Genomic DNA, 22324 nt, shown 5'->3' with positions numbered 1-22324 from the left:
GACAAAGTCTGACTAGGCGGCCAGACAAGCGCGAGACAGCTTAAGCGTATCGTGAATACTTTAACGGCTTTATATCTTTCGTGTCGTGATATCGGACACTAACAGGGACATAAGATGCGAGTAACAGACATTGAATCTGTGTATATTCTCGGATTAATGTTCCACGCGCGATAGAGAACCGTGTTTCTTCAACGATTTTTTTACCACCATTGTCGTACGAATATTTTCCCTTTTCCGTTTCTCGCGAACTTACGGGATTCGTAGTTTACGAGCGATACAATTAAAATCGAGTTACCCCTCTCCGCTGTCTACCGGATTCCTTTTCGACAAACGTTCCACGAAACAATTTCCGCGAATCCTGCGTCATCTTGGTGACTCACTCCGAAGTACGATCCTCCGAACCTTACCCTGTCGACTCGACCCTACCCCTTCCAATGAGATCCTTAAAATCCAGAGTTCGGTTTTCGAAACAGTCGAGAAACACGTATCTCGATCGCGTCGCTTCGCGTTGAAAGTCAACTCTCTGGCCAGAGACTGTAAGCAAAACAGTTAGCGACCATCACCCTCGGTGTATCGACCGGCCCATCTTGGTAGACACGTTTCTACGTCGACCGCATACGGTGAACGATGGGAAGCGTGTCGATTCCCTTCGAGGAGGTATCTATAAATAGCGTGTGCTCTACGGGACGACATGATTTTCCTAAAAATTGAGAATTTCGTTGCCACCGAGTCCGCCTATCGCCGTGCTCCGTCCGGCTGGCACCGTTGCAAAACAACGACTACGCGATGCGGCGGCTCGTAGTTTAGACGTCAGCGATGGACAAGTAAGCAGTATGAACCTGCAGTAGCGTACGAAGAGCTGAGAGAGAGAGAGAGAGAGGGGGAGAGAAAGAGAAACCGAGCGGCGATGCTCGAAGACCGAACGAGAAGGAGAACGGAGAAAGAAACCGAGGGATAAGAAGAGAGAAACGAACAGAAGCGGAAAGGGGAAGAGAGCGAGGGGAACTAAGAAAGAGTGAAAAAAAAGTGAACATTGGCAATGCAGTGATACGCAGCGGCAGCAGTGGCGCCGAAAATGCAATGCGGTGCGCCGGAACGACGGCGTCGGCGTCGGGCGTGGCGGATAACTGACCTCGACTCGTCTAGCCCGGCCGCCCCTGACGCCCCACCAGTTTTCCCTCTGTCCCTCTGATGCACTATCGTGCCACTGATCCCCCACTATACGACGCCGAACACCACTACCACGCACCACCGTTCGCAACTTCGCTTCTCTGCCACATCGGCTACCCTTTTCTATCCCGCGAGCTTTCGTTCTTCCCGTTCTACGGTCAAATGGTCGCGTTACCCCTCCAACGACGACCTTACTCCCTCTACACCTGCCTTACACTCGATCCCCCACCCCTCGACTCCTCTCTCGGATCGTCTCTGTTCGATTCTTCTCTCTTCTACGGTTCTCTACTCTTCTGGCCTCGTCTGGTCTGGTCTGGTCTGGTCTCGTCTCGTCGCGGCCTTCCGCGCCCCTGGCAGATCGGCAGACAGCAGTCTGACTGTCTGGTTGCCCGGCAACGCGCCGCTGCCCGTCGCCGTCGATGAGAGAGGGTGAATTCAGCGATAGTTACGTGCTGCATCCTGCACGAGCAAATGTTAGTATAAGAGACACTGTATAAGAATACGGAGTAATGTCATTGTCGGCTGGAAGGTAGAATGTGGGCTCATCGAAAAGGGAAGGTGAATGGTTTTACGTTTACTGAGTTTTTTTTTCCTTATTTTTTTTTTTTTTTGATCGAGCAACAAATGCAATACTTTTCCACTTGCAATTTGTGTTAACGATACAGGGTGTGCATGTACTCGAAATTTGTTTGATCCTTCGGAAGTGACCGAGTCCTGTCGCGTCTCAAAAGTTTCTCGTCTGGTAGGATTTCTTTAGAAAACAAAAGATTTCGATTATTCGAAAACCAGAGCTACCTGAGTAACCCTTGAGATCCAAAGAATTCTTATCGACCCTGATCTCGGCACATTCTCGTTAAAAATACCCAACGCTACTTGACCATAAGTTTTCCAATTAATAATTCATTCACATCGGACATTTTCACCAAACGCTAGTTAACGGTACATACGTTAGACACTTAGAATTCTCAGGTTAATACTAGAGAAGTGTGGGTGTCAAAGGTTAAAGTCGTATATAACCAAGACGATTTTGAGACGCGCCGGTAGCATACAAATCCGCGAGGTTAAATATAGATGACTTCATTTCCCAGAATATATATTGGCTTCTCTGTATTATCCAATATTTGTCCCATAATCTCGACCGCTCACATTTTACACAGAGAACGGATCAAACAACCGACATCGGCAAATTGGTTCCCTTTAATCATTAGTTTTGCAATAATTTAATTAACAGGCTGTTACGGTCGTTTCTACACGAAATGATTTGCAAACAAACGAAATGTTGGCGCATGTCCAAGAAGTTGTCGCATTTTTTACAAACGATAAAGAATTGTTGTTACAAGCAATGTCGAAAAAAGGGATGTAACGATTGGCGTTTTCATTCGTATCGGGGTTTGAGTTAGGATCTCGTGAAATTTGTTCTACGAAATTCTACCACTTTACCACAAGAAAGAAGGAAACAAACGGTAGACTCCGTGAATGAAAAAAAAATTTCTTGGAACTCTGATTATAGCAAACGTGTACAGTTAGAAAGATGCTAAACGCGGCATAATAGTCTGCGCGAAACTTTCACGTTCTTCCTTCTTTTTCTCGTTTGCATTCTCGTGTAAAAAATCGTTTCGCCAAAACGCACATTGGCAGAGTGTACACAATGTACGTACATATATTCATGTCGTGAAAAGTCGTGAATGATACCTTCGATAACATGGCACACGATGACAATACGCCTTGGTATGTACAAAGAGGTATTCATCAATGATCGGGTAATGTGAAGCTCCTCTATCGATAGGTGATACACGTAGGTACTGGTGATCATTGTGTGCGATGTATCTAATAGAACAACGTACTGCAAATGACATTTCTATGATGCAATAAAACCTGTCGCGATTAATGTGTCTCGATTTATCGCGAACACGATACAGAAAGGTATCTTTTTACGTTCCGGAGTTTAAAAAGTCAGTACAATATGATAAAATGATTGAATTTGTTTTACTTGTATTTATAACTTTGTTCCAAAAGCGCTGAGAGTCTTGAAAATTGTAAGCAATAAAGAAAATCTGAACGATACATTGTACAGTTCACTTTGAGTTACGGAATATTCATCGGGATTGATTTTCGACAGAATCAATATTTTCGGGATTATTAAACCGATACCAATTGTACGAATCACCGTGTATATATGCGTATAATAGATTGTAGATCGAAATCCAATATATAATAACAAAAATATATCTCTGCCTTCGCTTACTCGGCTACGCATTACAACAACATTCCTTTGTTAGAAACCAATTCCTTGGCCAATAAGGTTCGACTGTGTGTGACTCATAACACAACTGCTCAGTGACTCAGAGGCCCAGAGATTGCTAGCAATGTCTCGAGAAGACGTGGCACCGAACCTGAATCATGAGCATATCGCTAGAACCATTGGATACCTGTTCCCGGTACTTGATACAAAGTTATTCGACCGTCACTGCTTTCCCCTTAATACACATTGCAAAATTGTAACACAAAACCGTTGAAATAACGTGTAGAATATTTCAACGAAAAGAACCGAGTTCCTTGTAATCAAAATTTAATGATATTAAAATATTACAATTTATTCGGTATAATATTGTGGTCATGCTGCAGGAAAGAATGATTAAAACCTGAAAAGCCGGCACCTGCCGTCTTCTCAACGACCCAAATATTTCCGGATTCACCTTGTAGCTGGATGTTCCATACAATTGAGGCACTTAACAATTTATCGCACAGCTGTTCGTGAAGATCTTTTTTTCGTAAGTACTTCGTTTCCTGTAAGAAACGCCCTTTATCGCACAGAACAATCGCTGCGACCATAAGGCGATCATTAGGTCCTCTTTTCACAATTTCGTAGTTGAAAAATTTATCAGGGATTATATTCGGATACTTACCAAAAAATGAAAATATTTTTAATGAAAACATTGAATTAACAATGAGCATCGAACCTTTTCATTTCTCTGATGTAACCAAAATGTTGTTGACGTTTATCGAATGACTTCGATAGCTATCCAAGAACTACCTGTGTGATTAATTAACCAGAAACAAGAACCAAAAATTTGTCATTGACCAAAATGATCGTAATTAGTTACGGAATGCTGCTGTTGTGCTTCGTATCAGATTACATTCTTCCGGTATATAAATATATACAAATATACATATATACATATATACATATGTACATGTATTTTGTCCTTTTTTCACCGCGGAAAAAAGTAAGGACGATGAGTTATTCTTTACCCCATTGTTAACCTCTTTGTCGTATTAATTATGATTAAATATTCATTTTTTAAGTAAAAAATATAATTTTATTTGAAATACGTCGGAAATTTGTTATTATAAAGCGAAACATTAGCGTAAATGCTAAAATTAATACTAAATAGTCATCAAAATATTCGTACAGTTTAATCATTTTCAACCTTACGTTACAAATGATATTCTTACCAATAATAATGCTTATTTTCATTATCTTATCTGTACATTAACGCTTTGCAAAAAATTACATGTCTTGTATATGTAAAGTATTTGTACACTTAAAATTAACTATCGTGTAAAATGAGTGTGTATTTTTCGTTTATTTTGCATTTAATGAATGATTGTGTTGTTCTTATACTTTTATCAGATTCACTGTCATACTCACACATTTTCTACACATGTATACATACTGTGATATCGCTCAGAATCAAAACATACGGTCATAACTGTATACCAGGGCAAAAATCAACTTAAATATTAACAATGTTTAGATCTATTAAGGAATTCACTTTCAAATTCGTATAATAGAAATATGACACATATATGTTTCGTCTCACAATATCATTGTAATATATCACATCTTATTAATCTTAAACATCGTCTAGATTTATAAAATTATATTTTGCAAGACACATGAAAAGAGATACACAAGTGTGAACAAGCTTTACATTTTATCGGGTGAAGTTCATACATATCATTCATGTTTGCAGCACGTACACACATTGATTTGTATTGTGTTGTATGCCTTCTTATTTATTTTATCATTTTTATGTAGTCTTATAGTTTATCTGCTAGACGCTCGCTAAAAATTCGTTTTTGTAAATTACATTATTTGCTCTCCATGTTATTAGTCATATAAGGTAAGAAAACTCACGTCTGGAAGTGATATCTCGAGACAGGACAGTTGGAGTATTAAAAACATAAAATAATATTACCTAACTTAATACATTTTTATGTATGATAAATCGAATAGCACACATTTGATAGTTTTCAGAGTAATTTAATAGCATTCCATTGTAAGGTTGTCTGTGTAAATAAGATGGAAAGCACAAAAATATATAATCATTCTGTTCTTCCAATGTTTACTACCTGCACGTTATCTACAAAGTATGCATAATGTTGAATACCTTCGAACAATTGACTAGATATATACCTAATGTAATAGGTAATCCGGATATCACTTTCCACGGGTATTGTATGTTCAAAAATTACAGGGAACAAATGCAAAAATGCTGTACACAAAATTAATACAAATAACTGAAAGGCACGCAGCATATAAAGAAGTTCTATTTCATATTCGTTATATGGAAAAAAAAATGTTCGCGATAAAAATGTTATTAAATGCATTACTTCTATGTAAAATTAATAAATATATTTTACAAGAAGGAAAGCTAGCTTACCTTTATTATTTTTACATACTTTGCAAAGGAATGTGTAGATAGTAAACAAATACAAAGTATTTAAAACTTTCATAAATACATTTATACAGCATAGACTCACCATTTTACAATAATCTTGTTTCTTTGATACCTTCAAATGTATTTATTAAATGAAGGATCCTGCAAGAAGTTTGCTGTTTATAATTTTGACATTCTTGACCTTAATTTTTACAACGAAATGCATCAACGATACAAACGTGCAAAATTTCGTAAGGCATGATTCACAGGTTTCGCTGTGTCCGCCCTATAAATAACAAAATTTACATGGAATTATACATATATATCAAAAAAAAAAAAAAAAATAAATAAACAACAACAACATAAAAAATCATAATTATATGTACCTTGTAACAGTACTATGAAATTCAAATAGTTGTTCGGGTTGTGCTGTCGGAGAACCACCTGCATTTTGAGAGGGCATCGTTTTGATGGCTTCTTCTAACCATTTGGATAACAACTAAAGAACAAATATTATTTTAATTGTAACAGAATTACCACAGATTTGTTAACTTAATCTGAAATGTATTGTGTGCTCCTTACTTCTCTACTAGTTAGAGAAAGTTCAACAAAAACATCCGCTACGTCTGACAACATGTAAGTTGATAGTGAGAATACGGATGCATGGAGTAGTCTTACGACTAACGTTTGTCCTTTTTCTCTTAATATGCGTTGTACCAGTTCTCGTCGTATCGTGTAATCTGATCGATTCTTGAAGGAGAAGAAGAACATTAATATTTGTATGGAAACCAAGATACAAAATATTTCCCATTCAATTACCTCATGATTACGTCCGCAATGTAAAAGATCGTAAAAGAATTTCATTACTGAAACATTTGCATCTCTGTGGTCTAAACTACAGGCCATTAAGGCACAGTCAATTATACTTCCTATTATAGCCGAGTGTAAGAAAGGGATAGGAGCTCTTTGAAGGAACCTATTGTTTAAAGTAAAAATATTTGCAAGTTCAAAAAATGACATGTTACTTAATTATGATATGAACATTAGAGCTATATACCTAGCACATAATCTAAAAAGATCGTCCACCGTATCAGGATGATTCTTTAGTCCATCCTGTTGTTGAAGAATATTAAAGGTAGGCCCAATAAATGCTTCGAGCATTGCTAATAAACCAGAAACGCATTCTGAATCGGTAGCATATTCATCAACTAATATCGAACCAAGGTATAAAAAGCAGCTGTGTTGATGCGCTGCATATAATTGCACGATCTGAAATTTTCCATAATAGTTAATAAAATTCTATGCGTTTCAATTTATAATTATTTAATACCTGTTTTACAAGTGGTTCGAGAAGATGGGCGGAATGTTTTCCTACACAACGAACAGCGAATCTCAAACAGCGACAGCATCTTTCCATCAATTTTGCATCATGTTGATATGCTGTACATACATTTGACAATATCGGCCACATCTATACTCAATAGTAACATAAATATAAAAAATGTTAATCTTCTTGCTATTATGAGACTTCATCTGTATTATTAATTACAAAGCTTACTTCTGTGATCGCACTTTGACAAGGATGAGGTTCGTTAGGATCGTCAATTCGAAGATCAGTATGTTTAAATACAGCGGCTAATCTATCTAGCCATATCACAGGATCAGTCTTTGTTCCTATTTCAATTGGAATTCTACGTTCCATAATTTCACATAGTGGTCTAGCTTGGAACCAACATAACTCCTTCATCGCTTGGGTAATTTCTTCGCGTGGTAAACTAGACATAATTATTGCAACCCCTATTGCAAAATAATAAAATATATCTTACTATGTCCTTTTATAATTTTATTCGTGGAAATATATAATATGTTATCTTACCTTTAAGTAGACCGATAGCTGCATCATTACTGATAGCAAAACTGTCAAGGGAACGTGCAATCTGCAATAGTCCTGGGAAATGTGAAGCCATATGTAATGGACAAGCTGTACATATACTCAGTAATGCACCACAAGCTGCACTTCCTAAACCTTTTTGACTTAAGCAGGTCAGGAGAAAGTTTAAAACAGGTTCTAGAACAATTATTTTTCATTAATGATTTATGCAGAAAACGTATTGAAATACCCACTAAACATAATATTTCAAATTTTACCTAAGGACTGAGGATGATTATCTATCCATTCGCAAAGTTCTCCTAATAAAAGAATACTCGTATGACGAACAGCTATGTGTGTGTTTTCAGGTAAATTTAAAATAGCCTCTACTACTTTTGGAACTACGTCATTTTCTTTTCTGTAAACAAACATTATCATAAATTTTGAATTTAAAGAAACATTCCGTGTAAACATTCCAACATATATCACGTGGAAAAACTCACGGTAAAATATTTTTTGCTACCGCTTGCATTACAAACAAAGCAGCTTCAGTCGAATCCCATGTGGATACATGATTAGTTTGACCTTGTGGTCCAGGACCACCCGTTAAGGAAGAAAACATTTGTCGGAAACAATGACTACTTCCAACTACAAATACGACATCTTTTATTAGTTCTGAAACGCGATTTCTGAAATCCGCAAATTCTTCCCCGCCAGCACCCTCTTCTACTAGACCCAGCTATTAAAGGAAATGTATATCGTTAATATTAATATAACAAAATTACTATAGTACTTCAAATGGTATGGTTACTAACATGATCTGGTTCCATTTGGCAGTGCCTACATAATGCTCCAATTAATCTCTCAATATGAGGTCGGAACACTGCATTAAGGTCATCGCTGTTTTTTTGGTAAAGAATTTCAGATAAGCGGTACCATAGATTAAAAGTTATTTGCGCCACCTGATATGAATAATATTGTTTCAGTAATTGGTAGTAGCAATTGGTACGAAACATAGAAAGAAATATTTACCTCGTAATCATGATGTCCAACACAAACTAAAACAAGGTCAAGAATTTTGATAGCATAATGTTGCTTTCCTCCTACACAGCCGTTTATCATTGTTTCCAAGAAAGTTTCGGCTAATTCCGTAAAAATCCGACAATAATTTATCGACCTAAACAGTATTTTTTATAATGACTAAGTAAATATTTAAGATAACCTTGAAGTCCTCCTATGTCTCTCATTAGATAAAAAAGATTAAAAAGTTTACTTGTCCATGTCTTCGTGTGCAACAGATAAATGGTATGGTTGCTCTAAAGCCATTACACTAGTGAAAAGCCATAGCTGCAGCTGTTGTAACTGTATACTTGATTCGCTATTATTATCACGATTGCTATTGCTATCTTCTTCTAGAACTTGTAAAATTACACATATGCAATCTGCAGCTGCTTCGTGTAATTGAGATCCAGTCATGTGGTTTCCAAGTATCTAAAAAGTGTGTATACCATTGCATTTCTAGTCCACATTAATTTCAATTATTAAAAAAACTTACTTGAAGTGTATATACAATAACGTCACTAGTAGGTACAAGAGGTATAGCATGTACTGCAATCCAACTTGTAAAACATCTAAGAATTGTAACACGAATTTGTACATTGTCTCCACCATTTTTTAGACACATTTTCTGAAAATTTAATGCAAGTTAATCGCATTATAGAATAATAATAATACAAAATGAATTAAAGCATACAACCATAAATTTATTTTTTATGCTTACTCACCAAAAATTCTGTTACTGTGTCGGCACTTGCATTAAGTTCAAGTAATATGTGTTGTCTGCGATTGGCTCCTAGTCTGTACAATTTAATTTGAATTAAAAATTGATTTAATGCAATTAAAGCTGTTTGCTAGCACATTATATTTTAGACTTTTTTGATCTTATTTTACCTAAGGGATCGTGAATTTACTTCCTCTGGTAATACTGTCATTACTTCGAGTAATGGCCACAAACTAGTAGTTGATCCACCAAATCTATTAATTAAATCCACAACTGGTTTTTGCCAAGAAGACATTTGCAATGCGAGATCTGCCAACGCTAGGCACAACTGTAATAATAATTGTTATTATTGTTATTATAACATCATTAATTAAGAAATAATAATTATTTTTAATTAGAGAATAGTTAATATATAAATGTTATGTTATAAAAAGATACTATGTAGCATATAAACCTGTGTAACGATAGCAGAATTTGTATTTTCATTAGTTTGTGATATGTGATTCATTAAAGAATCTCTCAAAGAAATATGAGCCTCTGGAGGTAACTCTTGGAAGCATAATTGTATTTTTGTGCGCATTGTTTGTGCAGCGAAATAACAGGACTGAACGTCACGCTTTTGCTGCAACATTTCGTCCGCTATTTTCCATGCGAACACCTAAAATAATACACAAATATTACAACTGTTATATTAAAATTTTTTTCTATTTATATTTTTACATGTAAATTGCGAGCATTATTACACAAAAATTAGATCAGTCTAAAATCTAAGGTTAGAATCTGTCTCATTTGTTAACATTTTTTAACTGTTATTTTATGTAGTTTTTTTAATAGGTATGTAACAATGAGAATACGATCAACATGACAACAGGGTTTAGTCTATGCAAAATATATAAGATCAGAAAATACATGATAGTACTAGCTAAAAGGCCGCTAACAAATAACTCACCGATTTTTGTAATTCGTCCAACCATTGAGACGTTTTTCCTGGTCCCGAAGGATTCGAATTATTATACAAAGAATACACAGCCTGGTAAACAGTTTCCAGGTCCGGTGGTGACTCCATTCTTCAAAAAATAATCCTTTTCCCTGTAATCTCCATACAGTTAATTCCCACTGACAACAGATCAGTCGCGTTTACTAGACCTACATCCAACCTATAAGTCCAACCTGTAAAGCCACTAAAAAGTTCTCGTTCACGCTGTCAGCGCATATTCTACTTTATCGACTTACAACAAATAATTTTTGTTCTTTAAATTCTGATTGAACGAGTCACCTAAAACACGTACGATATGGAAGATGTCCGCTGATAAGAAATTCGTTCTTTTGTATATACTATATGAAATTTTGTTCACAGATTAATAGCTGGATTAAAAATTATATAAACTATTGTATCCTCATTAAGTGGAAGTGTACTAGGAGAATGTTATATAGAAGCAAGGATTTTATTCTTACGTTTAATATTTTATGATACTCCGTGTAAATTTTAGCCTTAGTATAAAACATACTAACAAATCACAATTATGAATTAATTGCAATTTTAATCATGATGCGTTAAAATTATTTTTCACTTGGTATTTGTAAATCGTGAATTTTCAAATGATTTGTAATATAAAACACTTTTAAACACCCCGCCGTCTGTACGTTATCTGCCGAGTGTTTCACAGGAAAATACGTGTACCCACTATAGTTGAGAAATTTCGGTTCTTAGTTATACACCATCCTACCATGAGTCCTACATGATCTGTGGGAGCAATGCATCGGAAGTTTATGACGTTTGACAGTTGGTCAACAAACACAAGAAATAACATTTGAAAAATACAATGAATGATTATAAAATTCCGATAATCGAGCCAACTATCGATTACACGAAGGTGCAAATATTGGTCTTCAATTTTAAATTTTTATTAGTGTTTATATATTATACTGAAAAATGTTTCACGTTTCTATTAAATTTAGTTAATGTTTTTTCATTTTAGGTTCCACCAATTAACCAAAAACGAACTATTGCGTTTATAAATCATTTCATTGGGCATACTGTGACATTCCTCAATAAATTTGCATTATCCTGCGAAGAGAGATTATTCGAATTTGAAAATAAGTTACAGAGGATAGAAGCTTCACTAGAAATTTTAGAATCTTGGGTACATAAAAATCGACAAACTCAAATTAGAGTAAGATTCAAAAGATTTATGATTTCTAAAAATTTATGTTTTTTATAGCTATCATCTGTTCCTAGTCCGGAACAAAATCAACACGATTCAGAGGGTCATGCAGAAAGTGATGACAATAAACAGGCAGAAAAAATTGTATTTAAAGTAGACGAGCCTGATACTATCACGGATGAGCCTAAAAATATAAACCGAGCAACAGTCAGTAAATGAAGATCCGCCTTGTGAGAAATATATCAAAATGATACATGTTGGTATAGCGAAAACAGCAATTAAGGCAAAGATGAAGTTAAAAGGATCGGATTCATCTATATTAGAGTAAGTTCTAAAATTTAACAAATTGAAGTTGAAATTTGTAATAAAATATAATGACAATAAGAGTTGCTGTAAATGTATTTTTTAAGTGTAATGAAACCTGTTGAGAAAGTATAGGCAAATTGGAATATTAATGTAAATATAATACTATAATTTTACAATGAAACAATGCTTCCAATTTTTTTTTGTGCAATCTCGATGTTACTTTTCATTCAACAATATGATTCAGTAAATTTACAGTTTTTATTTTTTATCTTAACAGCAATTCCCAGCAAATAGTTTCTAAGCAACAAGAAGAAGGAGATTAAATATTTAGTTGTGTTTATACATTAAGCATGAAAAATATTTTTGCATTATAAAATACAATTAATAAAATAAACTATACAAATTCGAAAAGATTTATTTCATTCCTTAGTAAATACATACAGAAAGTTAATATACATAACTTCACCCTAGAACTGGATCATTTGTCCCTGGAAAGAACATTTTAAAGATTACATTAATTAACTTTGATATTTTAAAAGAATCTTTTAGTAAATATTAAACGTAAGGTACTTACCTTTCTTTTCTTATCACCCCCTAATTCAAAATGCTTACATCTTTTAAGGGGAATTTGTTTCCTATACTTGCACTCTGTGCATTCCATTCTTAACACAATTTTCTTTGTAGTTTTTGCCTATAAGAAATATATCAAATTGTTATCACAGAATAATACCTTTTCACTTAGATTTTACGTTATAAATATAAGTAAATAAAACTCAGAAACATATCTGATCGTAATTAATCAGTATTTCACTAAACGGACCTTCTTTCTGAATATAGGTTTAGTTTGGCCACCAAATCCTTGTTGTTTACGGTCATAACGTCTTCTGCCTTGTGATGCATGTCGTTCTTTGCTTTTTTTGTACTGTGTCACTTTATGGGGCTTATGTACTTTGCATTTTTTGCAAAAAGTGCGCCTCTGTTTCGGTACATTCACCTAAAAACACAAGAATGTACAAAATTATTTTTGTAATTTTGTTTATTTTTGTGTAAACACAGAATACAATTTATACATTTTAAATTAATATTATTTTTTTTATACGTTTGGTTAGTTCATCCTTGTTTAATCATTTTTATTTTTCCTCAAAAAAGAATAATACTATATACGAATCTCATGTCACTTTTCGAGGTTATGTTCTCACTGATTTAACAGATACTCATATTAGACGAAAATATAAACTATTTTATTCATTTTTCAGCAAGCGAAATCTATGTTACAAGACTAACCCTCAGAAGTAACATTACTCAAGGATTATAAGCATAATTTTAGATGAATTACACATACTTTCAATTGAGGATTTACCTACCATCTTGGATGTTTAGAAAGGAAAGGAAATATATTTTAACCGGAAACTGGCATGTATAGTATATACATAACGCGCATGCGCATGTTGTTATACGTTGAATAAAATTTAGAAATTTAATGTTTTTCTTTCACTTAAGTGTATAAATATTAATGTAATGCTTAACGCTACACTACTTTTTAAAATTCAATTCGTATAAAATTATAAAAAAAATCAATACAATTGTTTTTAATTCCTTCAAACACGAAATTTCGATTGCATATACGCCATTAACAGCCAGCGTCAAAATCGGTTTAACATATAAGATGTCCAATCAATAACAGTAATTATGCTATAATATTTTTTTTTTATTTATCATCATTTACTATTTATAAGTAATTAATTATTTTAACAATGTAATACCACTTTTGTATATCTAAAATTATATAAAAATTAAAAAAACTATATATAAATTCATAAACTAGAAACACACTCTACCAAAGTGTAACTATACTTCTTCCGTTTGGTGTTTCCTTATGAAGCTAAACATTAATGATTGTACATAATTATTTAGATTATTTTGTTACGATCATGATCTTTTTTAATTTCGATTTGATTATAGAAAAAGATTAGTATATATTTTATGAGGTTAAAAACTGCTTTATGTAAGTCAAAAACCTTAGGAATCCACAAAGTGGTACATTCGATGTTAAATTTTGGGCGACAGGTGTGCGTCTGCGTCATTCAAAAAGCCTGACTCTTTTACCTATAGAATAATTCCCGCCACGATGTCCAGGGTATATTACCTTAAAACACCCGAGTCAAGTACTTAATTTCGGATCTACATAAGAACAATTATATTTTCCTATATAAAATTTGTCTTTTACACGGTATATTTATCGATTTTTCGCGAAGTTGGTGTTCAAAAAGGATATAAATGTTTTGCAACGTCGGAGCTTATTTGAATTAAGCGACTTAGCCTCGAACCAGACGGCAAACCAAGGCCACGAACTCTCGAACCCCTCGTCCTCCGCAGGATTTAATTTTATTTATACGTCAGGTGGATGCATTACGTGGGAAACGTTCACAAGAAATAATAAAAGTTTATGTAGCGTTATAAAGTTCCAAATTAGCTGCAGTGACACGTCCCGAAAGTGCATTAAGGTTTCAACCAATCAGGCATTTATCGAGTTTCAAACCCGCGCCATCTTCATTTTTGAACAAAGCCAGGTTGGATGTGCTAGGAGCGAACCGAGACCGGGTAGTAGTCCGCTTTGCGCTATTCGCGCCACAGTCGTCAGTACACGGCACTCTCCACTCCTGACTGGTTCGACTCTGTCTCACCCTCCTTTCCCCTCTCTCTCTTTCTCTCACTCCCCCCTCTGCCCCTTGGGTTTTCGCCTGACGACGCTGCTCTCTCGGGCATTTCGCCGGAAACCGACGCCGCGCGAGGACACTGAGTTACGTTACGTGTACACACGCACCGCTCTATCTTTTTCCACCGTTTTGTAAGCGGACACGCAGGCATCTTGCCCAACGCGCACGTATCCACCATGAGCACTAAGACGAACAACGAGGTCGCTGTCGAGAAGGTGACCGAGAACGACAAGGCTTCCGGGGACGCGAAGTGCGAGATCAAAGGAATCAAGAGGCCGGCTGAGGTGAGCCGTGTCTTGTTTTTTCTGTTTTTCACTCGAATTCTCAAAATATTATTTGTATGATCAATTATCGCGATTGATATGTAGGTATATATGTACACTCGAAAATACGTACACACTACACGCCGGTTTACACCACGCTTCCGCGCCACGCTGCTCGGTCACGGCATCGGCTACAATTTCACGGAATCATCACATTCATAATGCAAGCTGATCGTAATTCTTGTAATCGTGATTGTTACCACAATTGGATTTTCCCGCTCGCAGGGTTTACGCGTGGATATTAGCCGCGTTTCGTATTCCGAGGATACACGGTTTTGAAAGTTCGTACGCGATATCGTCGTACTCTCGGGAACAAACTGGTGGGCGGGCAGTCGAGTGGCCGTTTCGGCCGATTGACGGCGCGGAAGAAGATAGGATGCCGGCCGGCATTTTTGCTAGATTTTATGTTTTCATGGTGTCGAGAAACATTATCGTTTCCCTCGTTTTCCCCCCAAAACATTTCGAAGCGTGTACACACAACGCGTGATGTTTTTTCGAATCGAAGTCGAGGGACGCCATCGTATTTCGCGTGGCTACCACGAGCACGATGGTTCATTCGGTTGATCACCCCTGTCTTTACAATGCCGTCTATAATTACCGATCTGGATTTCACGGTACCAGCTAATATCGGAATCAACTTCGTTTCATTCGTACCTTGTTAATAAAGTGAATGTAAAATTCGGGCGGGATCCTGGCTACTAGCGCCATGTGCTCGTTTCGTATGCTTTCGTTATTATACGTTTTTGTAACGTAATAGCTTACGCGGTGTTTCGAAAGAATTCCGTCGCAAATATGATTTACATAGCTAAGGCATTCTATCTATTATACAAGATGGACGCCATTTTTAATCTAGAATATGGGAGTTATAGGTAGGAAAAGCGAGCATCCCGCGCATTTTTCCTACCGCCGTTGCTGCCGCCGCCACCACCACCGCCGTGGGTTTCCATTATGGCGCCCGAAACCAAGCCCGCGTTCATTGTGCCCTCTCGCTCTTACTCGTTTCATCTTCTCTCCCTTCCTTCATCCTCTCGTCTCCTTCACTGTATATCTATCGCTCTCTCCCTTTCTGTGTCGTAATTGATCGATAATTCGTTGTAAGAGGGTTAATCGTGTCTGACGGACGATCGATAGACTAACACATATCTCTTTCAGGTCGACGTGTTGCTCTGAAATTGTTTACCGATCTGCGTGCATAAACACCGCGCCGAAGGCTTCCTTCTCGCTTTGCTTCTGTCTCTATCTCTCCCCCCTCCCTCCTGTCCTCGAGTCTACCGGTGTTCGACTCTCTATCTCTCTTTCCCTCGAGAACCCCACGCGCGCAGCCAGCGGCAACGCCATGTATTATATACCCGTGTCTCTCCTGCCTCCCTATTCTTTCGTAGTATACCGCGCGGTGTTACGAACCTTCGAGAAAACATCGATGCGATTTTTCATCTTAAATCGGAACGTCGTTTAGCGTGTCCTGATAGGAGTAGCTTATTTTTAGTCAATAATACGCGTTGTACGACCGCCTCTATTATGGGAGTTGCGAGGTGAAATGCGTTGCCGAAAATGCCGGTATCACACTCTCGTCGGTACGTAACGTAGAAAGTCCGTGGTGTGGTGTGGCGTCTTCGCGCAGCGGCAAGAGTATGTCACGTGGAAACCACGACCGTGTAGCTGCTTTAAAACAAATTGTAACATCATCATTATCATCATCATCATCATCATCATTATTATTATTATCATCATGCCTCTCCAAATTTGTTTATTCAGCAGTTGAAAAACGAGAAGAATACAATAACACTTAGCTACGTATTCTTTTTTACGTTACGTTTTAAGATTGTCAAAATTCAGTATTAAGTTCTTTTCAATGTATTCATAGTCTTCAAATTCATTTTTACTCTGCCGATTGATATATCATTGTTGTACTCCGATTACGTAGTTACGTAGTAAATTCGTTGAATATTATCTAGTACTCGTAGACACCCTGTGACGCAAGCGCGTATGGATTAATGAGAACGTGGAAGGAGAGGAAAAAGGCGGGAGTTACAAATGACTCAAATTTAAAAGTATCCATTTTATCTAATACATTTTTACAAGATTTATCAGCTCGCATGTATGAATCAGAAAGTTACGTTTACTTGACGTAATAAATTCTGTGTAAAAAATTAAAGTGATTTACGGTAATTTGTAAATAGCGTAAATGTGTCGATTTGTTAACGTCTAATGCAAACCATTTGTGGATGATCGTATAAACGTGTACCGATTCGATATTTGCCGATTAATTTATTACTTTCAATATACTTAACCTAATTCAATGGTGAACTTAATAAGAGAGACGTTCGTTGCAATGATCGTTAATTACGTCTTTATCCTTAGCTCGAATTATTATTACGCGTTTTTTTCTATCTTTCATAACATTCAATGAGTTCTTTCCTCTCAAATAGACAACTTTGTTTTTCATTGGCAAACAGAGGCACTTCTAGTAACTCGAACATGGTCAAATTAATGCGTGTTACAGAAGAATTATATAACGATTGTTCATGGCTTACCCGAACGACCGAGAGAATCGAGCGAAAATGAGTCTATACGATAGGTTATGAACGTTGGGTTATCTGCAAAGACCTCGTGATTAATAACAAGTCGATAGGTAATCGTGTCTGTGGGATAACAGGCAGCATCGTCATTTCGTGACCACTGGCGTCTGTACGTCACTGTCACTTGCCGTTCGTTGTAAACTACCCGACAACGCCATGAATGTATAGCGGCAGCAGTTGCCAACAGATTCTAGTTCGAAGAAAGCGCGTCGAATTTCACAGACAAGCTGTTTTTTCATCGTTCGATATGCCATAACAGTATCCAAGTAATCAATGTACATTTCATTCGCGTTCCATCCATAATTGTCTGTAAACAATATTAAGTTGGACATTCCATTGCTTATATTAGCACGATTAACTACTCCAAACGATATTGGTACTATATGCTTAGACTGGAAGTTTATGAAACGAGATATTACGTTTCTTTTGATAAAGACGCTTGATAATATGAGACAGTTACCTTGAAGCGACGCGGACTCGATGATGTTACAACTTTTAACGTCCGACGATTAGAGAGTGTCGGAATTTGTTTATTTTAGCATGTACGTGTTTTATTTGCTCTTGCAATTTGAAATATAGATTATATATTCTTTTTTTTTTTTACTCTGTACTTTATTTCAAACCGTAGCGGCTTAGGCGCTCTGTGCACGATACACGGCACGCTGTTTCGTTCTCTCTTCCCCACCCTTCCCCTTTCGCCCGCTTTACGCAGCACGAACACATCCCTTCTACAAACATGTGTCGTAGCGTCTGCCAATCCCTATATTTCCCCCACTTTGTCTTACGCGATTCCTCCCTTTGATTGGACGATGCAGCTCTGCGAGTTTTCTATGCCCTCTTTCCTCATGCCGCCAATACACACGGCGCGTGTATACCTTTACGACGATCCACCACCCTGATCACGAGTAACGCTGTATGAACACGAGTTTAAGGTGTACCGGCATTTCGAGGATCGTGCGAAATCACCGTGTACTTTTCAAAACCGTGGATTCATTTTCGTTTATCACGACTGCGATTCGATACAAACCTTGTTCACCTTGCGCTTCTCACCAACGCAACTTGATAAGATTGAACTTTCAATGCACTAAGCATTCAATTTAAGAATAAATAAAGAATTAAGAGTACAAATTTGCGTACACATTATATTAAAAATTGTTGAACGAATAAATGAAATTACTATTATATATTTAGCAAATAGATACGAAATAATATAATTCGTACAAAAAAAAAATGATAAAATTTCTTTTAAACAGAAATACGGATTTATTCAGTTTTTATCTATAGGACTGGTTGTGTTTGTTTTAACTCTAATTGTACGTATGTAGAGGTGTATGTTTCTTTCTTTTTGCTTACTGCTTTTAATAGTAACCTTTTTGTACTTGCAGTGTTCTCTAGCGAATATAATTCCCCCCATCGTTCTTTGTGTATTCCTGTTCCGCCATATTTTAACGGAAGGTCCCCTCTACTTTTCTTTCCATGTCCTTACGTTTCTTGGCGGGAAGGGAATCCTCTTCATCCGTTGCGTTCTCCCCTCCTCTTTATCTTTCGGTCGTTGTCAGGGTTTCCCCTATGCGTGAAGTTCCCCCACTTCTTTCTAGAGCGATTAACTTAGAGGATACGGAAACAAGTGTTCAAACGGAAGTGGTTAATTTCTATTTTTGTTAATGTTATAAAAAGTACAAATATACAAATGATTTTCAAATCTGTGTAACACGCGCGCATGCTCACGTACATGTATTGTGGAATTGAATTTTGTTATTGAAATGTAATTTCATAATTTTATATTACAGGAAAAGAATGATGAAACAAAGAAACAGAAGAAGGAGGAGAACGGTGATGGAGAGGTGGAGGAAGAAGAAATAGAAGAGGAAGTGGAAGAAGAGGAAGAAGTGGATGGCGATGGTGAAGAAGACGACGAGGATGACGACATGCCAGAAGGCGAGGAAGATTTAGAAGAGGGTGAAGGTAGGCAAAGAATTTTCCAGTAATCTCATGAATCTATGTTATCATCGGTGGGATTATTGGTTCGCACGGTACCTACACGAATCGATATTCCGCGCTTAGGTAAATATATTTCACTTGAACGTTTTTTTGTTTGCAGACGAAGAGGAGGATGACGTAGAAGGTGAAGTAGAAGGAGAAGTAGAGGACGAAGAGGAAGACGCATAATGAAAGAAGGGAAGGAGGTATGTAAGTAAGAAGGGAGGAGGTAGGCACATGGCGTCGTTGTCGTCGTCGTCGTCGTCGTCGTCGTCGTCGTCGTCGTCGTTGTCGTCGTTGTCGATCTTCGACAGTCTTCTCAGCAAACACTTACTCTCATATTGAGTGGTTGGTAGCAATGTTGATATCCATCGTGCCCGAAACCGTATTGCTGGAACCTCCCGACCTACAAATAAAAATTACCACTTCACCGGAGTTGTGGTGGGCTGACACGCATTAGAAGCAGCCGCAATTCTACTGTCTTGGCTCTTCGCAATTCTGGTCGTCTAGCCATCACCAAATGCTGTTAGGTAGTTTGAATAGAAAACCATATATTCGTCGTGCGGAGCCTATGAACGTCGATTCCGTTTAAATATCTTAAGTACTTAGTGCGCAGCCGTGCATTGGTACATTGTAACGTTCCCAAGGCGAATTTATCGTTTTATCCAAACCACCTACTAACTGGTATTTGCTGTCATCTGGCTTTCTTCGCGGGACAGTTTTATAACGGAAACTTATTTAAGATATAAAAAGCTCTATTGTATTTAAATAGTGTAAAATGAACATTTGTGGGTGATTTTTTTACATTTGAAATCAAATTTACGTTTGTAGTTCGACGAATGTCTCTCACCTTGTGCGCGTGATTGATTTTCCTTTTCTCGATTTATATGTGTATTTGCAATGACATTGTAGGAGCGCGAGCGGCTAAAAAGAAGAAAAATAAATAAAATGAGTCAAAAGATGCGTAAAGGAACAAAAATAGGAAAATAAATAAATACACAAAGTCGGAAGAACATCTCGATATTCAAATGTATACTAAGAAGGATTTTAAATAGTCTTAAAACTGCTTCGTGCTCCTGTTTCATTTAAAAACAGGAATTAAGGTTAATAGAACGCTCGCGCTGGGTAGTGTGGATGTGTAATGTGTGACTTTAACATTGCATAATAATTATACATAGCATGTATAAAGTTATGGAATAAGAAACATTTTATTATTAACGATAATATTATGTAACGTAACGTAACGTAACGTAATGTAATGTGGAGAGGTGTTACACTTTAGGCTTAGGGCATAGAATAGGGAGAGAATCTTTAGTTTACAAGGTGAAAGAACCGCAGAATAATATTTTATTTCTTTGAAGAAGCTATTCCATTTATACACTGTATAAGTTTATGTATTTACGTAGCAACTTTAAGTTGAGTCGTGCAGTGCGTTTCAAAAATCGTTGAAGACAATGCCAAGCAACCGACGATTGAGAAATCGACAAGTATACTCTCCCTATTCGATTGCTCTTATTCGAGCGTAATTCATTTGTATTTTACATACTGTGGTTTTATTTTGACTTCATTGTCATGGACTACTTATAACAATGATTCGTTGACTGTTGCAGAACGAGTAACAGTATTCTTTACTACGACAGTTCCCCTGTATACGGTGATCAGTGTCTTACTAACGACGATACATAGCCGTGGAAATTACTAATGGTATCACATAATTTTTTAAATGAGTTTACGCAATTCACTGGTTACCAGCAATGGAAAGATGCTCTTTGTGCTAGAGTCGGTGGATCGTTGCAAATGAAATGTCCATGTCAGCACTTATTTCGGGAGACTGGTAGACAAGAAAGGGTGAAGAGACATTGCGGTTACGATACCATTGTACCATAGCTGCATAATAAATAAAAGTAACGATAATTTGAATGCGAGACGATGTCCCACGTTTTAATGTACAAATATTTTCGAATGAGATAGTTAAATAAAACGCAGTTAGATCAGAGAAAATGATTCGTTCTCGTGAGTAGTAATGGGTTTTACATCCGAAGACAAATTACAGAAATGGCAGTATTAAAGAAAAAGAAAACTGCTATTCGTGGACTGTATCCTGCTACACTGAATTCGAGGAGATGGGATGGACCGTGTAACATTTACACGATAAACCCAATTCATTCAATGTGTTACGATAATAAGAGCAACAAAGTCCGAATCGTAAATCATGCGCAAGGCGTATTAACAGTCTATAATTGTACTGTTTACAGGCCATACCATCTCCAGAACTCTGTTATTCTACAGTTTTATACACAATCCGTTGCTGTATTTACACGTGTTCACTTCAAGATAGTACCTTGACGATCATGTTGACAAAGAACTATCTTAAAGTACAGGTGCCTGAGCAAAAATGAGTACTTTAGCGTTCATAGTATACAATACATACACAATAAGTATAGGTCCATTTAATTTTATTAATACAATAGCAAGCCCCGTTTGCAACATGTCCAAAAGGAATAAAAATGACTCGCGTTCTGTACTTGGAGCCTGAGATCACGGAACTCTTCTCTGCTCGAGTGCTTGACGTGATTCTGAAAATTATTTACTGGTGCTAACGGGTCTTACAATCAATCAGGCTAATTACCCAGATACCGTTACATCCTTACGTTTGTTAGGTAAGCATTGAAAATGGAATTTAAGAAACTTAATGAATTTGGTAACGACATGTGTCACGATTAATCGTAAACGAAATCCTAGGCTAAGAATTTGGTTTGTGTGTTCATAA

The 22324-nt window shown here is 36.7% G+C and overlaps 5 protein-coding genes across 7 annotated transcripts; 3 read left to right on the top strand and 2 right to left on the bottom strand.

The window, feature by feature from the left end:
- Window positions 1-626: 626 nt before the first annotated feature.
- LOC143149878 (uncharacterized) lies at window positions 627-4021 on the top strand. Its single transcript, XM_076317655.1, has 2 exons — window positions 627-1728; window positions 3796-4021. Exon 1 carries the CDS (start codon window positions 1192-1194, stop codon window positions 1591-1593), a length of 402 nt encoding a protein of 133 aa, XP_076173770.1. The 5' UTR covers window positions 627-1191; the 3' UTR covers window positions 1594-1728; window positions 3796-4021.
- A 492-nt stretch (window positions 4022-4513) lies between these two features.
- Tnpo-sr (transportin 3) lies at window positions 4514-10781 on the bottom strand. 2 transcript variants are annotated; one of them, XM_076317625.1, is made up of 20 exons: window positions 10434-10781; window positions 9939-10142; window positions 9655-9812; window positions 9489-9561; window positions 9260-9391; window positions 8978-9195; window positions 8737-8881; window positions 8520-8666; window positions 8208-8443; window positions 7983-8122; window positions 7711-7902; window positions 7393-7631; window positions 7165-7305; window positions 6892-7103; window positions 6654-6810; window positions 6417-6584; window positions 6221-6333; window positions 6074-6120; window positions 5938-5996; window positions 4514-5463 (listed from the first exon to the last, which is right to left on the bottom strand). In XM_076317625.1, exons 1-19 carry the CDS (start codon window positions 10548-10550, stop codon window positions 5983-5985), a joined length of 2853 nt encoding a protein of 950 aa, XP_076173740.1. In that variant the 5' UTR covers window positions 10551-10781; the 3' UTR covers window positions 4514-5463; window positions 5938-5982. The 2 variants fall into 2 exon arrangements, with proteins under 2 accessions (XP_076173740.1, XP_076173739.1); XM_076317624.1 differs by lacking the exon at window positions 4514-5463 and having other exon boundaries at window positions 5879-5996.
- A 19-nt stretch (window positions 10782-10800) lies between these two features.
- On the top strand, window positions 10801-12293 carry Ccdc53 (Coiled-coil domain containing 53). The gene is given in 5 exon segments (XM_076317654.1): window positions 10801-11358; window positions 11464-11628; window positions 11707-11846; window positions 11848-11973; window positions 12233-12293. Coding segments are annotated over 5 exon segments (528 nt in total). The 5' UTR covers window positions 10801-11307; the 3' UTR covers window positions 12279-12293.
- A 61-nt stretch (window positions 12294-12354) lies between these two features.
- On the bottom strand, window positions 12355-13344 carry Rpl36a (ribosomal protein L36A). 2 transcript variants are annotated; one of them, XM_076317658.1, is made up of 4 exons: window positions 13320-13344; window positions 12776-12949; window positions 12530-12646; window positions 12355-12443 (listed from the first exon to the last, which is right to left on the bottom strand). In XM_076317658.1, the coding sequence occupies exons 1-4, from the start codon at window positions 13320-13322 to the stop codon at window positions 12423-12425; spliced, it is 315 nt and encodes a 104-aa protein (XP_076173773.1). In that variant the 5' UTR covers window positions 13323-13344; the 3' UTR covers window positions 12355-12422. The 2 variants fall into 2 exon arrangements, with proteins under 2 accessions (XP_076173773.1, XP_076173772.1); XM_076317657.1 differs by lacking the exon at window positions 13320-13344 and adding an exon at window positions 13240-13269.
- Window positions 13345-14554: 1210 nt separating this feature from the next.
- Window positions 14555-21479, top strand: LOC143149879 (uncharacterized). Its single transcript, XM_076317656.1, has 3 exons — window positions 14555-14956; window positions 19365-19539; window positions 19676-21479. Exons 1-3 carry the CDS (start codon window positions 14849-14851, stop codon window positions 19741-19743), a joined length of 351 nt encoding a protein of 116 aa, XP_076173771.1. The 5' UTR covers window positions 14555-14848; the 3' UTR covers window positions 19744-21479.
- The last annotated feature ends 845 nt before the right edge of the window (window positions 21480-22324 follow it).

This window comes from Ptiloglossa arizonensis, chromosome 8, assembly GCF_051014685.1.
Source record: "Ptiloglossa arizonensis isolate GNS036 chromosome 8, iyPtiAriz1_principal, whole genome shotgun sequence".
Classification (NCBI taxonomy): Eukaryota; Metazoa; Arthropoda; class Insecta; order Hymenoptera; family Colletidae; genus Ptiloglossa; species Ptiloglossa arizonensis.
This window is presented reverse-complemented; position numbering and strand designations above follow the sequence as displayed.